At 37.6% G+C, this 22,862-nt stretch overlaps 1 protein-coding gene across 2 annotated transcripts in view; it reads right to left on the bottom strand.

Moving 5' to 3' along the window:
* The window catches only part of Rps6ka5 (ribosomal protein S6 kinase A5), a 189,507-nt gene that overhangs the window by 51,463 nt on the left and 115,182 nt on the right, over positions 1-22,862 (bottom strand). For both annotated transcript variants that reach the window (XM_041633200.1, XM_041633202.1), the window contains 2 exons: positions 11,449-11,564; positions 7,845-7,952 (listed from right to left, as the gene is read on the bottom strand). In XM_041633200.1, coding sequence (XP_041489134.1) covers positions 7,845-7,952; positions 11,449-11,564 — 224 coding nt within the window. The remainder of the gene's footprint in view (positions 1-7,844; positions 7,953-11,448; positions 11,565-22,862) is intronic.

Genomic DNA, 22,862 nt, shown 5'->3' with positions numbered 1-22,862 from the left:
CCTGCTTGACCTCTAATAGCTATTCATCAGAATAAAAACCAAAATAGGAGAGAAAATAGATAAAACTGACAGTTAAATATTTTTTAAGTTAAAAAAACATGATCTAAACAAATGGAATATTCAATACTTAGACGTTTCTAGGAAAATGCTAATTCAAAAGTTTTCCCTGCTTGCTGTTGTGTTGTTTATATTGAACTGGACTTAAAGAAAAAAGAAAAGACAGAAACACTATCCTTAATAAGCTTCAGAACCAGTAATGTTTGCCATAAGAAAAAGTAAGACGGGCACACCATTAATCCCAGTGCTCAGGAGGCAGAGGCAGGCGGATCTCTAGTTCGAGGCCAGCTTCGTCTACAGAACTAGTTCCAGGACAGTTAGGGCTGTTACACAGAAAAACTTTGGAGAGAGAGACAGAGAGAGAGACAGAGAGAGAGACAGAGAGACAGAGAAAAGGAAAAAAAGGAACTGTCAAACCATCTTGTCCCTGCCTCTAAAGGAGCCCCAAAAATCTGCTCTGATGTCTAGAAAGAGAAACTTCACAAATGACTATAGTTAAATATTATTAACACTATTTTTCTTATATTTATTTGTGTGTGTATATGTGTGTGCAGGTCAGAGGACAATTCTGTTGAGTTAGTTCTCCCCTTCTACTATAGGTAATTCACAAACCAAACTCAAGTGGTCAGGCTTGGCAGCAAGTGCCTTTACTTACTGAACTATCTTGCTGGCCCAATTTTAATGTTTTTTAAGTTAAGGACAAATTGAGACCACAGATGAATACTTTGAATTTTAATCCTCTTCCTTTTCCAGCACCTCCAGCCCAATGCTTACCTAAAGAGTAATTATCCACAGTCACTTATTGTGACAAATGAATGACAGGAGTAATTAAGAGAGCCCCAGTAGGCTTTCCAGGAGCATATGCAAATGAAACCAATCATAAATACATGCCACTACAAACCGATCAAGACAGGAGAGAGATGGAGGTAATCACAAACTACCATAGAGGGTTATTGTATGATTCTTAATGCAAAAATGTTTGCATCAATCCTGACTCTTATACAGTATGGTGGTTTGAATAAGAACGTCTCCCACAGGCTCTTGTATTTTAACATTTGGTCTCCAGTTGGTGATGCTGTTTGAGGGGGTTTAGTAAGAAGGACCTTGTTGGTAGAAGTATGTCACCGGGGGCGAGCTTTGAGCTATTTAAAACCTAGCTCTACTTCCAGTTTGCTTTCCCTGCTTCATGCTTTCAGTTAAGGATTTGAACTCTCAGCTTCCTGCTCCAGCTGCCATGTCTGCTGCGACTATGCCTCTCACCCCGATGGACTCACCTTTTAGGAACTGGAGGTCAAAATAAACCATTTTTCTTATAACTTGCTTTCAATAAGGGTGTTTGATCACAGCGATAGAGAAGTGACTAATGCACCCTAGCTATCTTGAGATATATACATTATAATAGCCAAAACCAGAAAATGTATTCTTAAGGAGGCACTTACTAAAGATGTAATTTTCTTAAGAACATAAAGGAAGAATAACAAGATTCTTGTGTATACTTTAACTTTGCTCATAATAACCTGAGGTTTGAATAGTACACCTCACAAACTAAAATTAATATATACAATGTTTTATATTTCAAAATATACCTGCATGAGAAAGCTTATTATATTGGTATGGCAATCCTATAAGTAGCTAAGATAACTATTATGTTACAGATGAAGAAATTAGGATTCAGAAGGGTTAAGAACTAAGTGGCTTTTTATTATTAACATTATATTGCTAAAAAGATCCCATCTTCAACACAATATAATAAATCACTGCATCTAAACTTATCAAAGGTTCAAATGCTCATTATTTTTAAAAGTCATGCTCTATGGGTCTTTTCCTTTTAAGTATATATACCACAGCAATGAGCTGTAACTTAGATATCTCACTTTTAAGTGTTGAAGACTTATTTTTCTTGATTAAAGCATATAATTTTGTCTACCTTGAAATTCTTGATTGTTATGAAAAAATTTTAAACACAGTATTTATATAGAGAGGAACAACACATGAACATATTTCAACATTACTGTTTATGAATAAAAAGACAATTTTGTCAAAGTAATTCATTATCTTTATTTTACACTATTTTTATTAAGTTTCTTATTCCACATTAAAATTAGATATACAATACATAGCAGACTGTCTGCCTGACTCAACAAACATTTCTTTTTTAAAAGAGATTTATTGGTTTTTAATTTCATATGTATGGGTGCTTTACCTGTTTGTATGTATACACCCTGTGTGGTTCTTGGTGCCCATGGAAGCCACCGGATCCCCAGGGCTGGAGATATGGACACTTGTGAGCTACCATGTGGGTGCTGTAGAAATAAGTCAGATCTTTTGGAAGAGGAGAAAAAGCTCCTGACTCACCTCTCCAGCCCTCAACAAACATTTTTGTTGTTGTTGTTGTTTCCTGCCTCTGTCTCCTGAGTGCTGGGATTAAAGAAATGCGCCATCACTGCTCAGCCCAACAAACATTTCTTTTTTTTTTTTTGTTTTGTTTTGTTTTGTTTTTCGAGACAGGGTTTCTCTGTAGCTTTGGTGCCGGTCCCGGAACTAGCTCTTGTAGACCAGGCTGGCCTCGAACTCACAGAGATCCGCCTGCCTCTGCCTCCCGAGTGCTGGGATTAAAGGCGTGCGCCACCACTGCCCGGCTCAACAAACATTTCTTAACTATCAAAGCTACTTTGTGGAAGACCACATCCTCTTCTGCAGGGACTTTCTTTTGCTTTTGGAATCTCAAGGGATTTACTGATTTTATAGCTGAGAAAAAGAACATACCAATAAAAGTATCAAACTGTACAAAGTATTATCATAGAATATGTTTAAAGTTAATAAAATAAAATAGATTCTGTATATAATTCAGATTAGCAATCTTTACCTAGAAATAATCATGCAGATATTTAACAAATATTTAAATATATGTTCACAATTTGTTATGATCACCATCCTGTTTCTAGGGTTCATTTTAATTTTTATCATTTAGGAGGTACTTGATATAATTTGAAAATAAAGAGACAATTATGCTATGACCAGAACATACCAAATATACAAAAAAAGTAAGTTGCTAAAATTAAATTTGAATATAGGTGACAGTTGTATGGCTGTGGCAGTCTGTGGGCCACTGACATTGGGACGAGGATTTATCCCTACTGCTTGAACTGGCTTTTTGGAGCCTATACTCTTTGGAGGGCCTTGTTCAGCCTCGATATGGGGAGGGCCTTGTTCAGCCTCGATATGGGGAGGGCCTTGGTCTGCCTCAAAGTGATGTGCTATATACTTTGTTGACTCCCCATGGGAAGCCTTATTCTGTCTGAGGAGTGGACGGTGCTGGAAACAAAATGGCCATTAGTTCAAGTTTTAAGAGACTCCAGAAAAGAGAATTCTTATCTGACCCCTGAGAGTAAAAGCTGAAGTCTAGCCTGACAGTATGGCCTTTAAGGCAAAGAGAAAGAATGAGTTAAAAGAACCCAAGAGTGTAATGTTCTGTCAAAATGCAGTTGGCTATAGTTAGTGAAAAAATTAGCTTATCAATGACTTAGTTTTCTGCTTTATCCTGAACTCTAACATTTTTGAACCTAAATAACCAATTGGTGGCATTCTCTTAGGGGGTGGTGTTTGACCTATCCAGCAAAAAAACAGGAACTTTCTTCTCTCATAAGAGAAGAACTGGCTGCTTCAGTCACGCAGGACATCTGTTGATCTATGATTACTCTATCCAAGATTCATTAATTCTTATCAGCTTTGATTTGTGTTGTTTTGGCTTAGTTTGTTTTGGGCCCCAACAGTTCACTATTCTCTAGGGACCTGGTCTGTTTTCTCCTTTTTCTAAATCACCAGCCACAAGTGCCTATTCAGCAAGTGATTCTTTTCAGCTTTGTATTTAGCCTAGTATCGAGCACACTGAAGGCCCTCAACAAGCACAGACCAAATGAATGAGCAAATGGATGTGAGCATCCATGGAGGGGAAAGTAATCAATGGTCTGTTAGGGGACAGCCCACATACTACATACCAGACTGTTTGGCGTCTGGTGAGATACTTTAAACATGTTACTTCAAAAAAACCATTGTATTGAAATATATCAAAATAACCACAAAATTGAGACACTATCAAGCATGCTTCTGTGGCACAGACTGAGCATATCATGTTACAGGTTCCTCTGTAGAGAGAGGTTATCTGTGGAGGTTTACTTTCAACTCCCTCAAATGACAGCATCTGTCAACTTTCTAAAAGGTTTATTTACTTTCTAACATGTGTATGAGTGTTCTACCTGCATATATGTAGGAAAATCACATGTATCCATGTTGGTGCCTGTCTGAGGTCAGAAAAGAGTATCAGATTCCCTAGCACTGGAGTTACAGAAGGTTGTGATGACATTACAACATGACATTACAGAGAGAGTTTAAGTATAATTCTCAGAGATATTTTAAGTAATTTTGTGTAGGAAGTGAAGTTTATACACATGGGCCCACCAGAAAGCCAGAGTTAGCACTCCTTCATCCACCACATGGACAACCTGTGGTTGTTTGACATCACTTCCATACACTCCAGGTTCTAAGTTTACATACAACCACTAAGAAGTCATTCTCTTATACTTATTCACAAGTATGTATTTAGTACTAAATATACAGCATTCCCATAATGCATAAAAAAACCATGCTGTTAACTAAGCTGCACAATGGCCTGTCCAGAACTCTTAGGTTGGTTACTAGGAGGTCCAACAGTTACAAGACACTATTTTACTTAAGATATGGTGAGAAGATATACCATCAACAGTTGATCCATGTCTATACCTCTGTTTGCCATGCTAGCATGCTATTCAAGCAAGCATTTTTCAAATTTACTCTTCATTGATCTAGGATTTTTCTCTGCTCATAAAGCTGAATTTTAAAAAGCTACTTTGGGGAAAAGTATGTGCTATAGCATTGTTTTAGATAAAAACTTCAGGACGATGAACAGAACAGCTGTCAAAGAATCAAAACCAAGAAGTTTCCATCCAGTACAGCTATCCTAAAATACTCATCAGATGCAGGGGGAAAAAATGAACCCAAGAATCAAGAAAGAGGTCTCTGGTGATCCAGCTTTCTTGCTAGTGCAGTAACAGACTGGCAAGAAATTTATCCCCCAAAACAGCAAATACATAACCTTCTCCTACTAGAAGCTTACAATCTGTGCAACATACCACCATCCCAGATTGATTCTGTGTGGGGCAATTTTAATTCCCTTGGGAGCTATATCGTTGGCTGTCTGCACAGTGATTTTCTGGGCAATGTTAAAGGGTTACATTTCATCAGTATTACAGACTTATTCAAGTATCAGCTTTTCCTCAGAGATGATCTTGAAAAATATGAGATAGATTTTTTTCTGCTGCTTTATGATAAGCAGCTATTATATTATCTATCTATCTACCTACCTACCTATCTACCTATCATATACCATCCATCTGTCCACACTATGGATCCATCATAGGTCCTTGCACACATTAAACAAGCACTCTTATTACAGAGCTGTATCTTTAATTCCTTTCAGCATTTACTTTGAAACAAGGCCCAACAGTAAGTTGCCTAGTCTGCTCTTGAAGTCACTTTGTTGTTCAGGCAGGCCTTGAACCCAAGATTCTCTTGCTTCAGCCTCCCAAGGAGATGGGTTTATAAACCTGAGCCACCAGACCTGGCTATAACTATGAATCTTTTAAAACTTAAAACTCTGTCTTCTGACAAGTTCAGAATTCATTGAATGTTCAGACTTATTTTCAATTTTAGTTCATCACAATACAATGCTGTTTGCTTGATTATCACACCATGAAGTGTCTTGAGTCCACTGTGACAGAGCAGAGATACTTGTTCAATATTTTTTATATTTTTATTTATCTTGTGTGTGTATACATATGCACACATGAATGTGGGTGTGCACATGAGTCAGAGGACAACTTAAGGAAATCAATTCCCTCCTTTCACTATGTGAGTCCTGGCGATCAAACTCAGGTGGTCAGGCCTGGTAGCTGGTGCCTTTATTCATAAGGCACTTTGATAGACCATTTTTCTATTTTCTGTTAACTTCTATTTATTACTTTAAATCTTAATAGTTACAGCTGGGTGATGATGGTACATGACTTTAATCCCAGCACTCAGGAGGCAGAGGCAGGTGGCTCTCTGTGAGTTTGAGGCCAGCTTGGTCTACAAGAGCTAGTTCCAGGGCAGGCTCCAAAGCTACAAACAAACAAACAAAAAACTACCCCCCACCACCCAAACACAAAAAGAAAAAGACAAAGAAAAAATCCTAACAGGTCCTCCTTCTGTTTCCTTAGGTTTGATACAATGGTCATTCCTACACAATACTCTTCAATGAGCCATTCACAAGAGCACTGCTGTGCAACTCTCCAGTAGCCTGCATTTTTGTGCTAGAAATAAATATAAATGCTTCCTCTTATTCTTATAGTGTTACCACATGAGGATCTGCAGCTCCTCTGGGATTTCCAATATACCTTTACATCACACAACAGAGAATAAATCAAAATTAAAATAAAATAAAGTGGGCAATGTATACAGGCTTTGGGCTGCACATGGAGAGTGGACCATTGAGAACCTGTTCTTGTGCATCAAGCTGCCATCTGTCTGATCTTACTACCTTCTGTGGGTCAGGGGTCTGTACTGGGGATCTGTGCGTTAATGTAAAAGATGTATCACAACTGACAGTCTCCTGTTCCTTAGGGACAATGAATAAACTATGTTCTGTGTCCGTGTTTTGACTGTGGCACATCACAGGAAGGCAAGTACGGCATTTTCCATTTGTAATATTATGTTGGCACTCAAAATTTTTGGTTAGGGTTGCTTGACCTATACTTAATCTGGAACACAATACTGATGTGTTTTATTCAGTCAAGTCCTATATTACAAAACTCTTTTTTTGTTGTTATTTTTGTTTTTCAAGACAGTGTTTCTCTGTTTAACAGCCTGGCTGTCCTGCAACTTGCTTTGTAGACCACATTGGTCTCAAACTCACAGAGATCAGTCTACCTCTGCCTCCAGAGTGCTGGGATTAAAGGCGAGCACCACCACCAGCCAGCTATAAAACTCTTACTATGACTCTATGTTCTAAATCAATAATTTTCTGGACAGAAACAAAATTGGCCCCCAAACTAACTGTTCTTTTGAATAATTAGTACTTGAAAATACAACTTTATCATAACTTCTACATAAAAATAATACTTGATTATAATTAGTAGACATATAGCTTTAAATGCAATTGGAGGCACCTGTGATATTAAACAATCCCTAACTAACACTGTAACTGTAGGACCTTTTGTTCATATCTACAGTCAGCATAACAATGTCTTAGTTCATTCTGAGCAAAGCCCAGCAAGATTATAAAGCGTTAGATCTGGTAGGTACTGTCACCCTTCCCAGTGAACTCTAAGGGTCTTAAGTTGGTAATTACAATGTAAACTAAATCTGTTTCACTTTGGTTTCTTTTTGTTCATCACTCAAGCCATTCTCCTAATGGGTAAAAAGGGTTATTTTAAATATTAGTTATACCTGACACATTTTATGGAGAAGGGTACAATGTCGAAGTGAAGAAGACTGATATACAGAGAGGTTTACTATAATTTTAATAGGATGGTTCTATGGTAATATTAAAATAAAAATCTCAACAGTCCATCAATTATTACCTTGACCAAATCTGCACAGACTTCTGTAACCCACACAGTACTACTGTTCTATTAAATGTTTATTGGCAAATAACTTTTCATCCTTGTTTTCATTCTGTTATTATTAATTTCAAGTTAAAATATAATACTCACTTCATCAGCCACAAACTCCTTACTCAGACCAAAATCTGTCAGCACCACATGGCCGTTAGAATCAAGTAGAATATTTTCAAGCTTAATATCACGGTATATAATCCCCAACTGTAAAAACAAAACAAAATAATTTTAAGACAATTTCCAAATCAATTAAAACAGCATTTATCTACCTTTGAGGAGATTCCTCTTCAGGATTCTGAGGCTCTTAGAAACTCCTGGGGCTCAAGTGCTAGCTTTCCCAAAACTCTCTGAATGTATCTTAGTTCTGTGTAACAAGGGTCTAGCCCTGGAACCAGCTTCTTTGGGATCTCCCTGTTGACTATTAACTCTTTCTGTCTCTATTCCTTTTTTTTTTTTTGATTTTTTGAAACAGGGTTTCTCTGTAGCTTTGGAGCCTGTCCTCGAACTAGCTCCTGTAGACCAGGCTGGCCTCGAACTCACAGAGATCCGCCTGCCTCTGCCTCCCGAGTGCTAGGATTAAAGGCGTGCGCCACCACCGCCCGGCTGTCTCTATTCTCCTTAATGAACACCAATTCCAAATTATCTTCATGGTCTTTCTTGACCAGTTCTTGCCCACAACTCTGCAATGGCTTCAGCAAACCTTCCTAAGGAGCCATCATATCCTATGTTGATCATTTCTGTTTTCAAACTATGTATTTATCTGCAAATTACTAATGTTTTCTAGGTATTTACCCTTTGCCTTAATATATTTACACTGTTCGCTGTTTTAGATTTTATGCACTTATCTAGTATCCTGTATGATGCAATATGTCAGACAAGCAATTAATAAAGGCTTTTAAAATAACAAGTTTTTAAACATAAAGGTTAAAGAGCACAGGTTAATTTTGATGTTTAGTTCTAATTTAGCAAAGCAAATCATTAAATAACATATGCCATGCATTGATTTACAACAAGGTATGATCTGGAAGTAAGCTGTTAGAATATTTTGACTGTCCAAGCATCATGGAGTGCACATCAAGGGGCATAGTGAAAAATATGTGTATCCTATTCCTCCTGAGGCCACATGAACAAACAGATGTGGGCAAACCAAGTAAAAATGACCAGGGCAAACATGAGACATACGAAGCTGCTGCTTCGTGAAACAGAGTAGAGTGGTTTATAGGAAACCCTCTAAAATGATGATTGGAATAGATATTAAATATTTAAACCAGAAGAATGTTTGGCTTTTGACCATTATCAGGTTTTACTATGTCATACATAATGATATGTGGTCCATTATTACATGAGTGGTAGCTCAGCCAGCTTATTTACACCAGCAACACATGAGCAGGTACAAAGTACAGCATTCTGATAACTACATAACCACCAAGTGACAGGAATTTTTTTTTTAGCTCCATTGCAATCTTATGGGATCACTGTCAAATACAGCCCATCACTGAGTGAACTGTTACACCATTCAAGACTGTATGCCTCTCTATTTTGTTTTTCTTGTAAGCAGTACAGTAAAACATGTCAACTACACACTATAAATCTAAGAGGTGTCTGCCACTTCAATATTTTCAGTTATATCAGCATGGATTAAGAGCTTTGATACTTTAAAAAATTGTTTTCTTCAACATCCAATATAGGAAAAAGCAGATTTCTAGTAATCTCTCAAGACAAAAGTTATATCGCCCTCAAAAACAAAACAAACAGTAGGTAATTCTCCTATGAAAGCTTCAGTGGTTTTCAAGAAAGATAGAAGGAAAACACTTAAGAGCGTGTACCAGAGGTCTGATTTGAAGTATTATGTTTACCTAGCAACCTGCAGCACTCTGCATCTAAACAACCTCCTTGGAAAAGATTTTTAGAGACAAACTGTTTACTATCCAATTTACTTCATTACTTCCAAATAAATCTGTACTTTTATCTCTTCTTACAAGAATTAGTACTAGTGCTGGGTGGTGGTGGCACACACCTTTAATCCCAGCACTCAGGAGGCAGAGGCAGGCACAGCTCTGTGAATCTAAGGCCAACCTGGTAGAACAAAATGAACAGAATTGAATTATTATATAAATTATAGACTGTTTTCTAGCTTACCCATTTGGCTTTGTGTTTTGCTTTTACTTTAGAGTTTATAGTCAATTTTACTGTCATTTTTGTATTTTAAAACATTATATCTAATTATGTTTCAAAGGTCTTGTAGCTTATTCTGAACAGTAACATTTTTGATATAAAGATGTTTAAGCCAAATCTTATCACACAAAAGAAAGCATAGGCATGAAGCTTGTCAGCACAGTGCAGATTCCATCGAAAGCAGCACAAATGGCTGTACACTGGCCCCGCTCTCCCTCCCACTTGCCGGTCTCTTCTCTTCCTGCCTCCCAGACATCTTCATTTACTCTTTGCTTGTGACAGGATCTCACTATGTAAAACCAGGCTGCTCTCTCATCACAACCTGACCCCTACAGCTTACAGGTGCTGGTATTTTCTAAAGATTCTAATGTCACCCCCACCTGTCAATACAGGTGCTTCTGTCAGGACTTGTCTCTGTCCTGGGCTGGACCTGCTGTTTCTTGACTCCTGCCTTATTTTCCTGTATCTTCCAGATTTTTTTCTCAATCTTTCTCATCTACCATCTATATCTTTGACTCAATTTCTTATCAAAACTCTCTGCCCTTTGAAGATGTCTTCCTTGCCATTTTCCTTCAATTCTCCCCTCTTTTTTTCTGTGTTGTATATGTACACTTTAATCTGTTTGTAATAAGTGAAGGGAGGGCTGACAAACATAACAAAGAGTGGCTTCATATCTGAACTTTTGGAATTTAGTGACTCAAATCACTTTTGTTCCTTTATGAGCTTGCATACCTTTGAGATAAATTACTTTAGCATTTTCTACTTCTGAAGAAAACCATACACACTGAGACACAACATAGAAACTGTCCACTTCTCCAATAACTTAAATAAGTTACCCAAAATTTCATGAATCAAGGTTAAGGATATATGTAATAATATAAGTTTAAACTGATTTGTACAGAATTGCAACATGATCATAGATACAATGTTTAGGTAAAGGTTTCAGTATCTGAGTTCATGTCACTTGGAGGCAATGAGCAGGAACAGAGCAGGGCAGGTGCAGAAGAAAGTTAACACAGGAGGGAGGGAAATAACCCTGAACCAATAGCAAAATCAGGAAGTCTGAGGACATGGATGGATTGTGCCATGGAGCAAGTCACAACTAAGAAAACACATTTTTACAACTTAGGGCTTCATTTTAACAACCAACAGCTTTTATTCTCATATTTTATAATAAGCAAAGTACGGGGGTTTCTTCATGAAGACCATCAAAAACAAAAAAGCTCAGGTTAGAATTTATTTTATTTCATTTATTGAGTTGGGGCCCGACCTCACTTTGTAACTCAGTTAGGCCTTCAATTCATGATCTTCCTGCCTCAGCCTCCCAAGAGCTGGGATTATAGGCATGCTGCACTAGGTCCAGCAAAAAGCAAACATTTTCAGAAAGAAGCTATGAAAATGAGAACACAGTAACATTCATAATTCCCAAGACAACCTGTGAAAACATCAACTTGCTTAGCTCCCTCAACACCTCAGTTAACAGACTGTTCAAACAAAAACAAACTCCAAAGATGAAGCACCTTACCTTGTGCAGGTGTTCCAGGGCAAGCACGATTTCTCCAACATAGATCTGCACTTCGTGCTCTGTAAAACGCTCTCTTTGAGAAAGATGAGTAAAAAGTTCTCCACCATTTATATAATCTAAAAATGAAATATATTTTTTTCTTTCTTTGACTTGCATTCATAAATGAAAGGAAATAACTCCTTTTAATCACTTTGGGTTAACCATGAATTTATTTTTGCAGAACTCTCAGAAATGACAGTTTCATAAAAAGCATTATTAGTTTCATATTTTCATACAATTTCCTAACACAATGATCACCCGAAACCAATCAAATTGATGTGCAACGAGTACCACCATTAAAACTATGACACAAAATTCACACAAACTTAAGAATACTTTTCCAAAGACCTCTGCCACCAGTGTGTAACTTATTGTAGAGTATCAAACATCAGCCATATGTTGACCAACAATTTCCAATCCCACACAAACCCCAAACAAAACACACGCAAAATCCTATCTTGCCATATGCAATGGTTGTCAATTGCTAAGAGCTATAAATAGATTCTCTATATTCCAGAATTATCTGGGCACACTTTAAAAGATGTATTGCTAGGCAGCATGTAGCATTCTTATGGCTCCATAAAGCATGGAATAAAAAAGAATATGGAGGAAAAGCAATACAACATGGCTGAAGGAAGTATTCAAAATCCAAAGATCACATTTTTCTTCAATTTGCCCCATTATCACAAGTGAGGTAATGAAAGAGGAGACAAAAAGGCTGAATAAAAAGGGGGACTGACTATTTTGGGGGAAGGAAATACTAATCATATGTATTAAGATATTACTTGAAGACCTAACTATGGATGAATTTAGATAATAAAGATTAAAATCATGAAGTGTTTAAAACTGTACAGACAATAACTTTTTCAAAAAAATTAAACTCTAGTTTCATTGGAGGCTATCCACAAAGAACATTTCCTTTCCGAGGTTTCTGTATTTGCCAAGGGTTTTTAATTTATCTGAACACAAAGCTAATTATTTAAAAGGCATAAAAAAATACAACATTCCTATAAATGAACAATGGATTTTTTGTTTTAAGTAGTTACTGACATATGTCTAAATTTACATAGTCACAGCTCAGAAATACACACCTATATATGAATGGTCAAATTCCCACAGTCTCAAATGTGCAATTCAATCACTTCATCTCTACGTCCAACCTCAGCAGAGCCAACCTCTTCCTCATGTTATCAGCACAGTACCCATATAATTTTCTTGCTGTATTCCTAATGCTAGTTGTACTCCCTTTTCTGCTACACTGCATTTTTAAGCATCAAGACCAATATAGTCATCACACTACACCCACTACAAATGCCTGTATGCAGCACTCAATACATTCTGACATCTTTCTCTGTATCATGAACTTGCCCCATTGTTATCTTGTTGTCTCCTCAATGATGGTTCCCCTCTCCAAAAACAATCATTAAATCCCCAAAGACAGTCTAGCACAAAACAAAAACAAAACGAAAAACCTCCAATCTATTTCTTCTCAGAGACAATGTGACACATCTGGACGAAGGTGAGCTTTGTAACTGAGAGACTCAAACTAGACAATAGTTCTACTGTTGTAAACAACTAAGTTTCTGATCTCCAATTCTTTATCTATTAAACTGAAACAACTATTTGTGAATTACTGTTGCTTGGGATATAAGAAGTGCTTTTCCATTGCTGGAAAGACTCAAGAAAAAGAAAATATAAATCCAAGAAGACAAGGTTAATATATCAAGTTACCTATTTTCCTACTTCTGAGATAAATGGCTTGGACATTAATAACAATCAGTATTTTATAGGTATATGCATGTTACATAGTTTATAGGCAATTCTACCCAGTTGCCCAGGCTTTCACAGTGGTGAAGCAGAAATTGAGGCAGCGCAAGAAATGTAATGGAAGTTACAGTAAGTTCTGTTGTGGATGTTTGGATCACACTCTGACACTGCCGAGACTGCCCAATAAAGTTACACCCTGAATCAGGGGCAAAGCCAGCGACCAGCTGACAAGAAGAAGCTAGCCATTTGAACAGAGAAGTTGCACAGGAAGACAAGGGCAGGGACTAGAGTTTGAGCTCTCTTGGTTCTGGGAGGAGGGAAGAGACTTGTCTCTTGTGGTGTCTCTGGCCAAAAATCTAGGTCAAATAGCTGTTATTCAGCCTCTCTGAACTAGCAGGTTTTCACCCCAGCCTTTGACTTCTGGGTCTTATTTATAAATAGAACAACAGAGACTTAATTTAAACCTACTCATCACATCAGCAGCAGGTGGGGGTGGGGGACACAAGCCTTGCCAGACTGTGGCCTGAGTGGTCAGTGGGGCACTGACTGAGGGGCTGTAGGGCAGAAGCCAATAATTAAAAGTATCAGTAGATACACAGATAGCTGCAAACCTGGCAGAAAAAATCAAAGTGCTGTAATCAAAAGCGGACACAGTAGAAGTTAGTGAGACTCTAGAGGCCAACCAATAGCCATCCTTAGTCTTCATTCTGTCTGGCATGTAGCAGAACATCTCATCATAGTTTTAGTTGTAATTTTCTGGATATGTAGTACTATTTTGCATGTTTAAAAGACTCACTAAACATTTCTACATTTTCTGCTGTGGGGTACACATTAGTTTTCACTCTCACTGCCTGTTATTTGAGATACAATTAATACACCATGAATTCACCCACTTCAATACAAAATTCAATGATTTTGTTTATTCAGATTTGTGAAGTCTCTAATCAATTTAATTCCCCCAAGTACCAGAAATTCCAATTTATTTACCTTTGGTTGCTTGTGCTTTTGATGCCATATGTAAGATATTATTATAGAAGTCAATGCCACAAAAAAAAAAAGCCAATGTTTTTGTCTGAGACTTTTACAGTTTTAGGTCTGACCTTCAGTCTTTGATCCATTTAGTTTAGAGTTAACTTTTGTTTATGTTGTGAGGCATGGCCCAAATTCATATTTTAGCATATAGCTATGCAGTTGTTAGAAAGTCATTAGTTGAAAAACTATTCATTATTGTCACTCTTGCTGAAAAACCAGTTGATTGTAAATGTGATCATTTCTGGACTCTTGGTTCTATTTTATTGACCACATCAATTATACGTCTACACTGAAGTCACATTTTTACAATCAGAATAGTATTGTAGAATTTTTTTATTAAAGTCTTATTATTGACCAGACTGGTTTTCAACTCTTGGGCCAAGCACCCCTTTTCCTGCCTCTCAAGTAGTTGGTGCACATGTGTGAACCTGACTTACAATACATTTTGAAATCAAGAAGTGAGTCTTCGATCTTTATTCTTTTTTCAAAACTATTGCAGTTCTCCCCTTTAAGTTTCCACCTGAATGTTGAGGAGACCTTGCTAATTCTACAGGCATGACTGAAGTTTTGAGAAGGAATGTATACTAAATCTGATATCCAATCTAGGTATATTGCCACCCCTAACATTTCATGAAGATGCTATATTTTTCCATTTCCTCGGGTCACTTTCATCCTTTCAACAATGTGTTGCTTTATACTTCTTTTACTGTCAAACATTTTATTCTTTTTAGTCTAAGCTAAATGGAATTATTTTCTTAATTTACTTTCCAGATGTTCACTGCAAGAACATCAAAACTTAGTTGTATGTTGTTCTTATATCCTGCAATTTTGCTTAACCTGATTATCAATTCTAATAGTGTTTAATGAACTCCTTAGGGCTTTATAAGATCATGTCCTCTTAAAAGTTTTCTTCCTACTTTGCAATCTATAGACCTTTTGTGATCTTTCCCATCCTACAGTGTTAATAAAATTGTAAACATGGATATTCAGTTCATGTTCCTGATTTTAGCATTTTGTCTTTCATTACTAAGTATTATGTTCACTGTGGGGTTCTGTTTTGTTCTTCATATATGCTTTTAACTGGTTGAAAAGTTCACTTCCTTGACTGTTTTAGTGGATGCTTTTCATCACAAATGAATGTTGAGTTTTAGTCAATGCTTTCTCTGTGTTTATTTAGAAGATCACATAATATTTTATTCTACTGGTTCAGTATGTTGATTCTAGGTCTTTAAGACAATCTTGTACTCCTAGGATTAATCCTACTTGGCCATGCTATATAATCCTTCTTACTTATTCCTGGATTCAATTTGGTATAATTTTGTTGAGGAATTTTGCACTTTATTCACAAGAGATGTTAGTTTTAGTTTTCTTATGATGTTTTTGTCTGGTTTGTACACCAAGATAATACTGACCTCAGAGGGCATGTTGGGAAGTGTTTTCTATTTTTTGAACAAATTTGTGAAAATTTTGTTATTAATTCTTCTTTAAAAGTTTGGTTATATTCACCAGCAAAGACACCTGGGCCTTGAGTTCTCTTCAAGTATGCCTCTATTTCCCTGAGATCATCACCAGTAATAACAACAGAAATCTGTTTCTTCTTGAGTCGATTTCAGTACTTCATATCATTCAAGGAATTATTTTCTTCTCGCTCATTTATTTTTTTTTAAACCCACAGGTTGTCATTAAATAGTCTGGGCTAACCTCAACCTTACAATCCCACTGCCTCACAACTTAAGTGCTGGGATTATACCCATGGCCACGATGCCCGGTTATGCGCTTAGGAAATTTTAACACCCAGTTAATAGTATGTTGTTCATAGTATTCTCTTGTGATTCATTTTAATTCAAAAGCCATATCTTCTATATCACTCCAGGTTTTATAGATTTATGCCTTTTTTTAAGGCTTATCGATTTGTTGTTCTTTTCAAAGAGCATTTTTGCTTTCACTGATTTTTCTGTTGTTGGCATGATATTTTTATCATGTTTTCTAATATTTTTTATTTCCCTCTCTTCTATTTGCTTTGAATTAGTTTTCTCTTTTTGCTGCAATGGCTATTTGGGAGAAAGTTTGTGTATGAACTGAACTTGTACACTTTTGTCTTTGTTATTATTCCATAAGCAACACAATATAATACTTTACATTGTGTAAGATATTATGAGCAATATAGTAAAGATTTAACATATTCAGGAGAACATATACAAGTTATATACGGTACTACAAACCACTTGTAAAGGAGACAAGCATTTACTGGCTCTTGTCTGCAGGTAGTGTTTATGTCCTCCAATCCCCTACTCCCATGGATACTGAGGAGCAACTGTATGTTCCACATCTAAAATGTTGCTATGGTTATCGCCTTATATTTCTGTCTCTGAAAGTACATATTTATAGTTTGTTATATCAGTCTTCCTAGTTATTTTTTTTATTTTCTGATTTTGTGAACTGACTTCAACTCCCTGATGTCCACCCTGGCAAGATTTGTTTTGTTTTGTTTAAGAGTCTTACCTGGCAGCTGAGGCTGTCCTCAAACTCATTGTGATTCTCCTGCCTCAGACTCCTAGCTGTTGGAATTTCAGGCATAAGCTACACTTGGCTTTATTTTTTTTATGTTTTGTTTTTCCTTATTTAATCACCTGGCCTGGCTATTAGTCAAGTCTATCTGATTTGTAATATAAGACCTTCAATGTTGCTCCTCAGAGAACAGGGTCCTATAATTTGCACAAATTTCCCTCATTGGCTAGGTTCTCTACCTCTGCTAGTATTACAAACAGTTGCTAGGCTCCACTAATTGCTATCTGATTGCTCAATTGTTTCCAATAATATTCTGGGGCACTAATTGTCCCATAGTCTGATCTAATAAATTCAGGCTCTTAAATGAGTAGTTTGAGGACAGTATTTGAGATCTATTCTTAACCCATGTCTTACTTTGGGGTCCTTATTGCTCTAAAAAGACACTATGACCACAGTAAACTCTTCTAAAGGAAACATTTAATTGTGGTGGCTTGCTTACAGTTCAGAGGTTCAGTCCATGTTGCAGGGAGCATGGCAGCCTGCAGGCCGATGAGATGTGGTGCTGGAGCTGAGAGTGCTTACATCTTGAGTCAGAGGTAACAGGAACTCAGAGGCAACAGGAAGTAAACTTTCACACTAAATGAAGCTTGAGAAAAAAACCTAAAAGCCCATCCCCACAATGACACACTTCCAACAGAAGGTGTGGCCTAGTTTAAAGGTGTGCCTTCCACCTCAAGGTCTGGATTAAAAGTGTGTGTCAGTCAGTCTTCTCTAACAAGGCCACACCTCCTAATAGTGCCACTCCCTATGAGTTTATGGGGGTCAAATACTTTCAAACTACTACTACACCCAGGAGGACTTTTAAGTTGCCTACATCCAAAAATTTGCTTATTTTGCAAATTATTTTGCATACTCCTCACAATCTCTACAGTACCTAAAACTTTCAAATACAGTTAGTTCTGTTGGTGAGTGCTTGAGATTTCTCTATTCTTATGAACTAAACAAAAAGCAAAATTAAAAAACAAAACCAAAAACACCTCAAGTTCCATGTCCTAGAGCTGATAGTGAGGACAGTAGCCAGATTCAATTGAAGTGCCCCTGCTTAGCTGGCAGGGTGCTGAGTAAAGGCAGCAATCTCTGGCTTCTCAGCCTCCCTCTAACAGGATGGAACCCTTATCCTACAAGCAAAGCAGAACCGGGATGACCAGAGCTCTGCACTCAGCCTCCCAAGCCAGCAAGGAGCTTGCATCCTAGCAATAAGAGCTGGGTGGAAGAAAGGAATCCTCAGCTTCTCAGGTACTTTAATGACTTCTTTTTAGAGAAATGGAAGGGGTTTTTGTTGAGATCAGACTGCTCTAAGTTATTCCTTATTGTTAAAACTTTTAAAAGATTGCCTTGTCCTTAGAGACTCCATTTTACAAGTATCACTTGACTACATTCTAAGTGAAAACACAAAAGAAGACTCCGCACCTTACTGGGCACCTAAACAAGGAAATGGCTCAGTTGGCAAATGTAAAAAGACAGGCAAAGCAGTGCATTCCTGTAACTCCATAACTGGGAGTGGGTTGGGACTGTGGAGACAGCCAGTAACCAGCTTAGATAAAAAATAAAGCAGAGAAACAATTGAGGAAAACACCCAAGGTTGAACTTTGGCTTCCACCTGCATACACACTTGAACCTGCATTTAAATGTCCACTAACTTGTACATACACACAGACACACGCAATTTGTTTGTTTGTTTGTTTGTTTGTTTATTTATTGATGCAGAACTTCTCTGTTTAACAGTCCTGGATGTTCTGGAACTCCCTCTTCGACCAAGCTGACCTCAAACTCACAGAGATCTGTCTGTCTCTGCCTCTCAAGTGCTGAGATTACAGACGTGTGCCACTGTAGGCCCAAATTTCTACATGGTTTGACAGTCAAGTTCCCGGGCCATGGTTAGTATCTGGAGCAGTCACGTACCCTTCCAGACAGGCTGTGCAGGATATGCTGCTTCTTTGCTTTGTAATTATGTAGATCGCCTGAGAAAAGGTGTCAATTCCAAGCTAGCAACAGAGCTGCGGACTTGACTGTAGTCCTGCTATCCCACAAACAGAATGTTAATGAACTTCCACCTCAGTTTACCTTGGGGGATAAAAGGTGTTTGGATAATAAACGTGAGTGATCTTCAGGATTTGAATGAACCCTGAGACTCCCTTACGATATTGCTGTGTGAACTGTGTCTCAATTATTCCCGTGCCTCCATGCTGGTTCAGAGAGGGAAAAATAGTTTATGTTGGGGCATCGGACCCTGACACAGGTGTGCCGCCACCACCCAGCTGGCACATGCAAGTTTAAAAAGAAGTATATTATCTCTCTTGTATTACCTTCAAGACACAAAATTAATTTATTCCTAAAAGTTGAACAAGTAAAATCCAATAAACCTATCAAAGTAAAACAGGCCTGTATGAGCACATGGCATATTTTTTTAAAATCACACCAGGAAAACTAGGCCTGAGAGCTTACTGAGCATACCAGACAGTGAAAGGGGTCCCACAATGCTCACAACTGAACCACATAAAGAGGAGCTGTCAATAACCCTCACATCCCGTCATCTGACCAGTCACTATACACATCAAGGGACCGAATTCCCAAGTTTGCCTAGGGAGTTAGCTGGGCTCTGTCCCTACCGCTGACTGGGCCTACTCCAAGGCCTAGTCTAGATCCTGGTTCTAGAACGTCCAGGATCCCATACTTTGCCTGGGCAACTCCTCTTTACCCTGAGGCTCCTCAATAGCTAGACTTTGAAGCTAAGATGCCAATAAATCTCCTGGCGGATTCTTACTATCTTATATACCACCTGTGGTGAGTCTCAGTGCCATCTATATCTGCTTCCCAATTTCTCAGGAAGCCATTCTTCAACTTCGCTACAATTTCTTTAATTGTTATATTATTATTATATGATTGTTATATAGGTTGATTAATTGTGATATGTAATATATGGCCTAAAAGTTAACTTGAGATTCTAATATAAGAACCTGGTTTTGCCTCAGCTTGCTATCTAGGGAAATCAGAGCTTCTAAGCAAACTGCAAAAAAAAACCCAACATAACATGTGAATTTATAGTTATTCAATAAATTCTGACACTGTGGGAAGGTATCAACATGCCCATCTATGCTTCTGACATAGTGGGTGCAGTTTTTCTAGTTTGTTTTGTATTTGTATAGGAACTGTAAAGTCTATTTTTCCATCTCTACAAACACACACACACACACACACACACACACACTGTTTGGGGTTTTGATCCAGACAACTTTGTACCCATAGTTCAATTTGGTAAGAACTATAATTTTAACAATACTAAATTTCCAACCATAAACATGGTATATTTCTGTTATAAATAGCAATGCATTTATAACATTCTAATCCACAGAGTAAATTTATTACCCAAGTATATCATATTTTCAAAAACTATCCTCTGAAAAGTTCACTTTAGAGTTGTTTGGCACTTATAGAAATACAACCACACCTTGTTTTTTATACTTTAAATCAACCATGAGCTCACAGAAGACTTGTAAGTGTAGCAGATAGAACTCTTTCTGCAAAACAGCTATGTCACCACACAACTAAACTGATGCTTCATCATCAACATAATCACTTATGAATAAAAAATTTACCTAAATTTATCATTACCATCTACCCTCAATCCTGAATCTGTTATTTAATTTGTTCCCCAAGTATCTTCTAGATATGTGACTAGATCCAACTTGAAATGTATTTTCTCAAATATGCAAACAAATCCACAATCTTTCCTAGACTTCCATAACCTTGGCACTTTAGGTTACATGCGTGTCAATTTGTAGGCCATGTGACAATGGGAACTGGCCTTACATCATCATACTCAGAAGTGTATCTTTAGGAGAGTCTTTTTTTGTGGCATCTTCTCAGTTGGTGCATTATTTCAACTCATCCTACTATCAATGATTTTTCTTTGATCATTTGAATAAGGTGGTTTTCTTTGAGTTGTCTACCATAAGAAAAAGTGAGCCCACACTGCATCTTTATAATTAAAGATTATAATCTTTTGGAGAGGTAGTTTGAAAGTATGCAGCTATTTAGCCCTCATTAAACATTCAGTTATTTAGCTTTATCTGAATAAATTCAGGGTTTCTTATTTTACCTAAAAGGCAAGAATGTACCATTGTTAGTTACCAAACTGTAGATCCAGAAAGCCATTGTGGGATATTTGTTTACACTGCATTAAAATGTATCTACGTTTTGCCTCACCTGCCTGAGGCACATGATTGGTTTAATAGAGAACTGAAAGGCCAATAGCTAGGCAGGAGAGAATAGGTGGAACTTCTGGACAGAGGAAGGAACAGTTAGAATCTATTACAGCAAGAGACACCAACAAGACACAGTGGGAGTCAGACGTACAGAATGGAGAGATAAAAAAAGCCACATGGCAAAATGTGGATCAATAGAAGCATTAATTTAAATTATAAGAGGCAGTGAGGAACAAAATAAGTGTCTGTGTTCTTTGGGGGCACTGGCGGCCCAAAAGAAACCTTGCTACAGAAAATATAGGACAAGACTAGATCCAGAGAAATACAGGGGAAGGCTTTATAGGAACATCAGCTTGAGTCATATGGGAGACACAGCACTAACCAAGAGCAAGTCAGGCCAGTGGCTGAAAAAGGGTGGTTAATATAGGACAAGTTCTTGGCAAAGTTCCCAGGTATTTCATGCAAAATCCAGGTACTTCATGCAAACAGGGACTGTCCAGTCCTGAATGGTTAGTACTTAAGTTTAGTTTAGATAGTTTATTAGTTACCTTTAACATGGAAGGCCAGTTTTCAGGAGGCTTGCCCTTGTTTGTAGCTGTGTTAGTGGGATAAGTTTTAACTATTCTATTTTTAATTCTAGGGACATTATTGAGTCTTGGGTTTCCATATATGTAACTGTTTGGCTTTGCTGTGAAAACACAAAATAAGTATAAGAACTGTGAAGTCCTTTCTCAACATCTAATAATTTTGCCCTTTTTTGGGTAGCCCTTGAATGCTTTACTGCCATAATTAATTCTGTTTTTTTCTTTTCTTTTCTTTTCTTCTCTCTCTCTCTCTCTCTCTCTCTCTCTCTCTCTCTCTCTCTCTCTCTCTCTTTGAGACAGGGTCTCAATATGTAGCCCTAGCTATCCTGGAATACACTATGTAGATCATGATACCTTTGAACTCATACAGATCTGCCTATGTGCATTCTGAGTGCTGAGATAATAGTCATGAGACACAAAGCCTGACCTATAGTTATGTATATCCTCTACCCCATCTCCCTCCCTCCCTCTCTGTGTGTGGTCTGTGTCTGTGTGTGTACACATTGAGTGCAAGTGCCTATGGAAGCCAGAAGCTCCTCAGGAAGTGAGTTACAGGAGTTGTAATGTACTCAACATGGTTTCTGGAGTAAGATTCAGCACTCGGGAGGCAGAGGCAGGCGGATCTCTGTGAGTTCGAGACCAGCCTGGTCTACAAGAGCTAGTTCCAGGACAGGCTCCAAAACCACAGAGAAACCCTGTCTCGAAAAAACCAAAAAAAAAAAAAAAAAAAAAAAAAAAAAAAGAAGATTCAGGTTCTCTGCAAGAGTAGTACATGCTTGTAACTGTTTAGCAATCTCTCCAGCCATGGATGTAATTAGTACTGCTAAAGCATGCCCCTTCTAGAATTCTGATTAACATTTTGTTGTGTTTACCAAGTCTATTCATCTTGGGAGTAATCAACTCCAAACCCTTTGTCCCCTGAGTCAAGGAGCTACTGGAATCTCCATTCAGTATCTTAGGCTTCCAGGTACTGCTTAAGTAGCTGGGCAACTTACAACTCTCTTCTGCATACTCATTTATTCCTTTGTTTGTAAGATTCTCCTCTTCCATAATCAATAGCCACTCTATTGGCCTCAAATCCCCATTTCTAACTTGTGGTGATATTTTCTTTGTGCTATCAAAAATAAAACTTGCTTGAAGATCAGAGTGCAGAGTAAGCCACACTAGTTAGCCGTAGAGGCCATGCAGTGGTGGCACACACCTTTGAGCCCAGCACTAG

The sequence above is a fragment of the Microtus oregoni genome, unplaced genomic scaffold, assembly GCF_018167655.1.
Source record: "Microtus oregoni isolate MIOR12 unplaced genomic scaffold, Mior012 000043F_ref0000047, whole genome shotgun sequence".
Lineage (NCBI taxonomy): Eukaryota > Metazoa > Chordata > Mammalia > Rodentia > Cricetidae > Microtus > Microtus oregoni.
The sequence above is the reverse complement of the archived record's forward strand: the minus strand, read 5'-3'. Positions and strand labels throughout refer to the sequence as shown.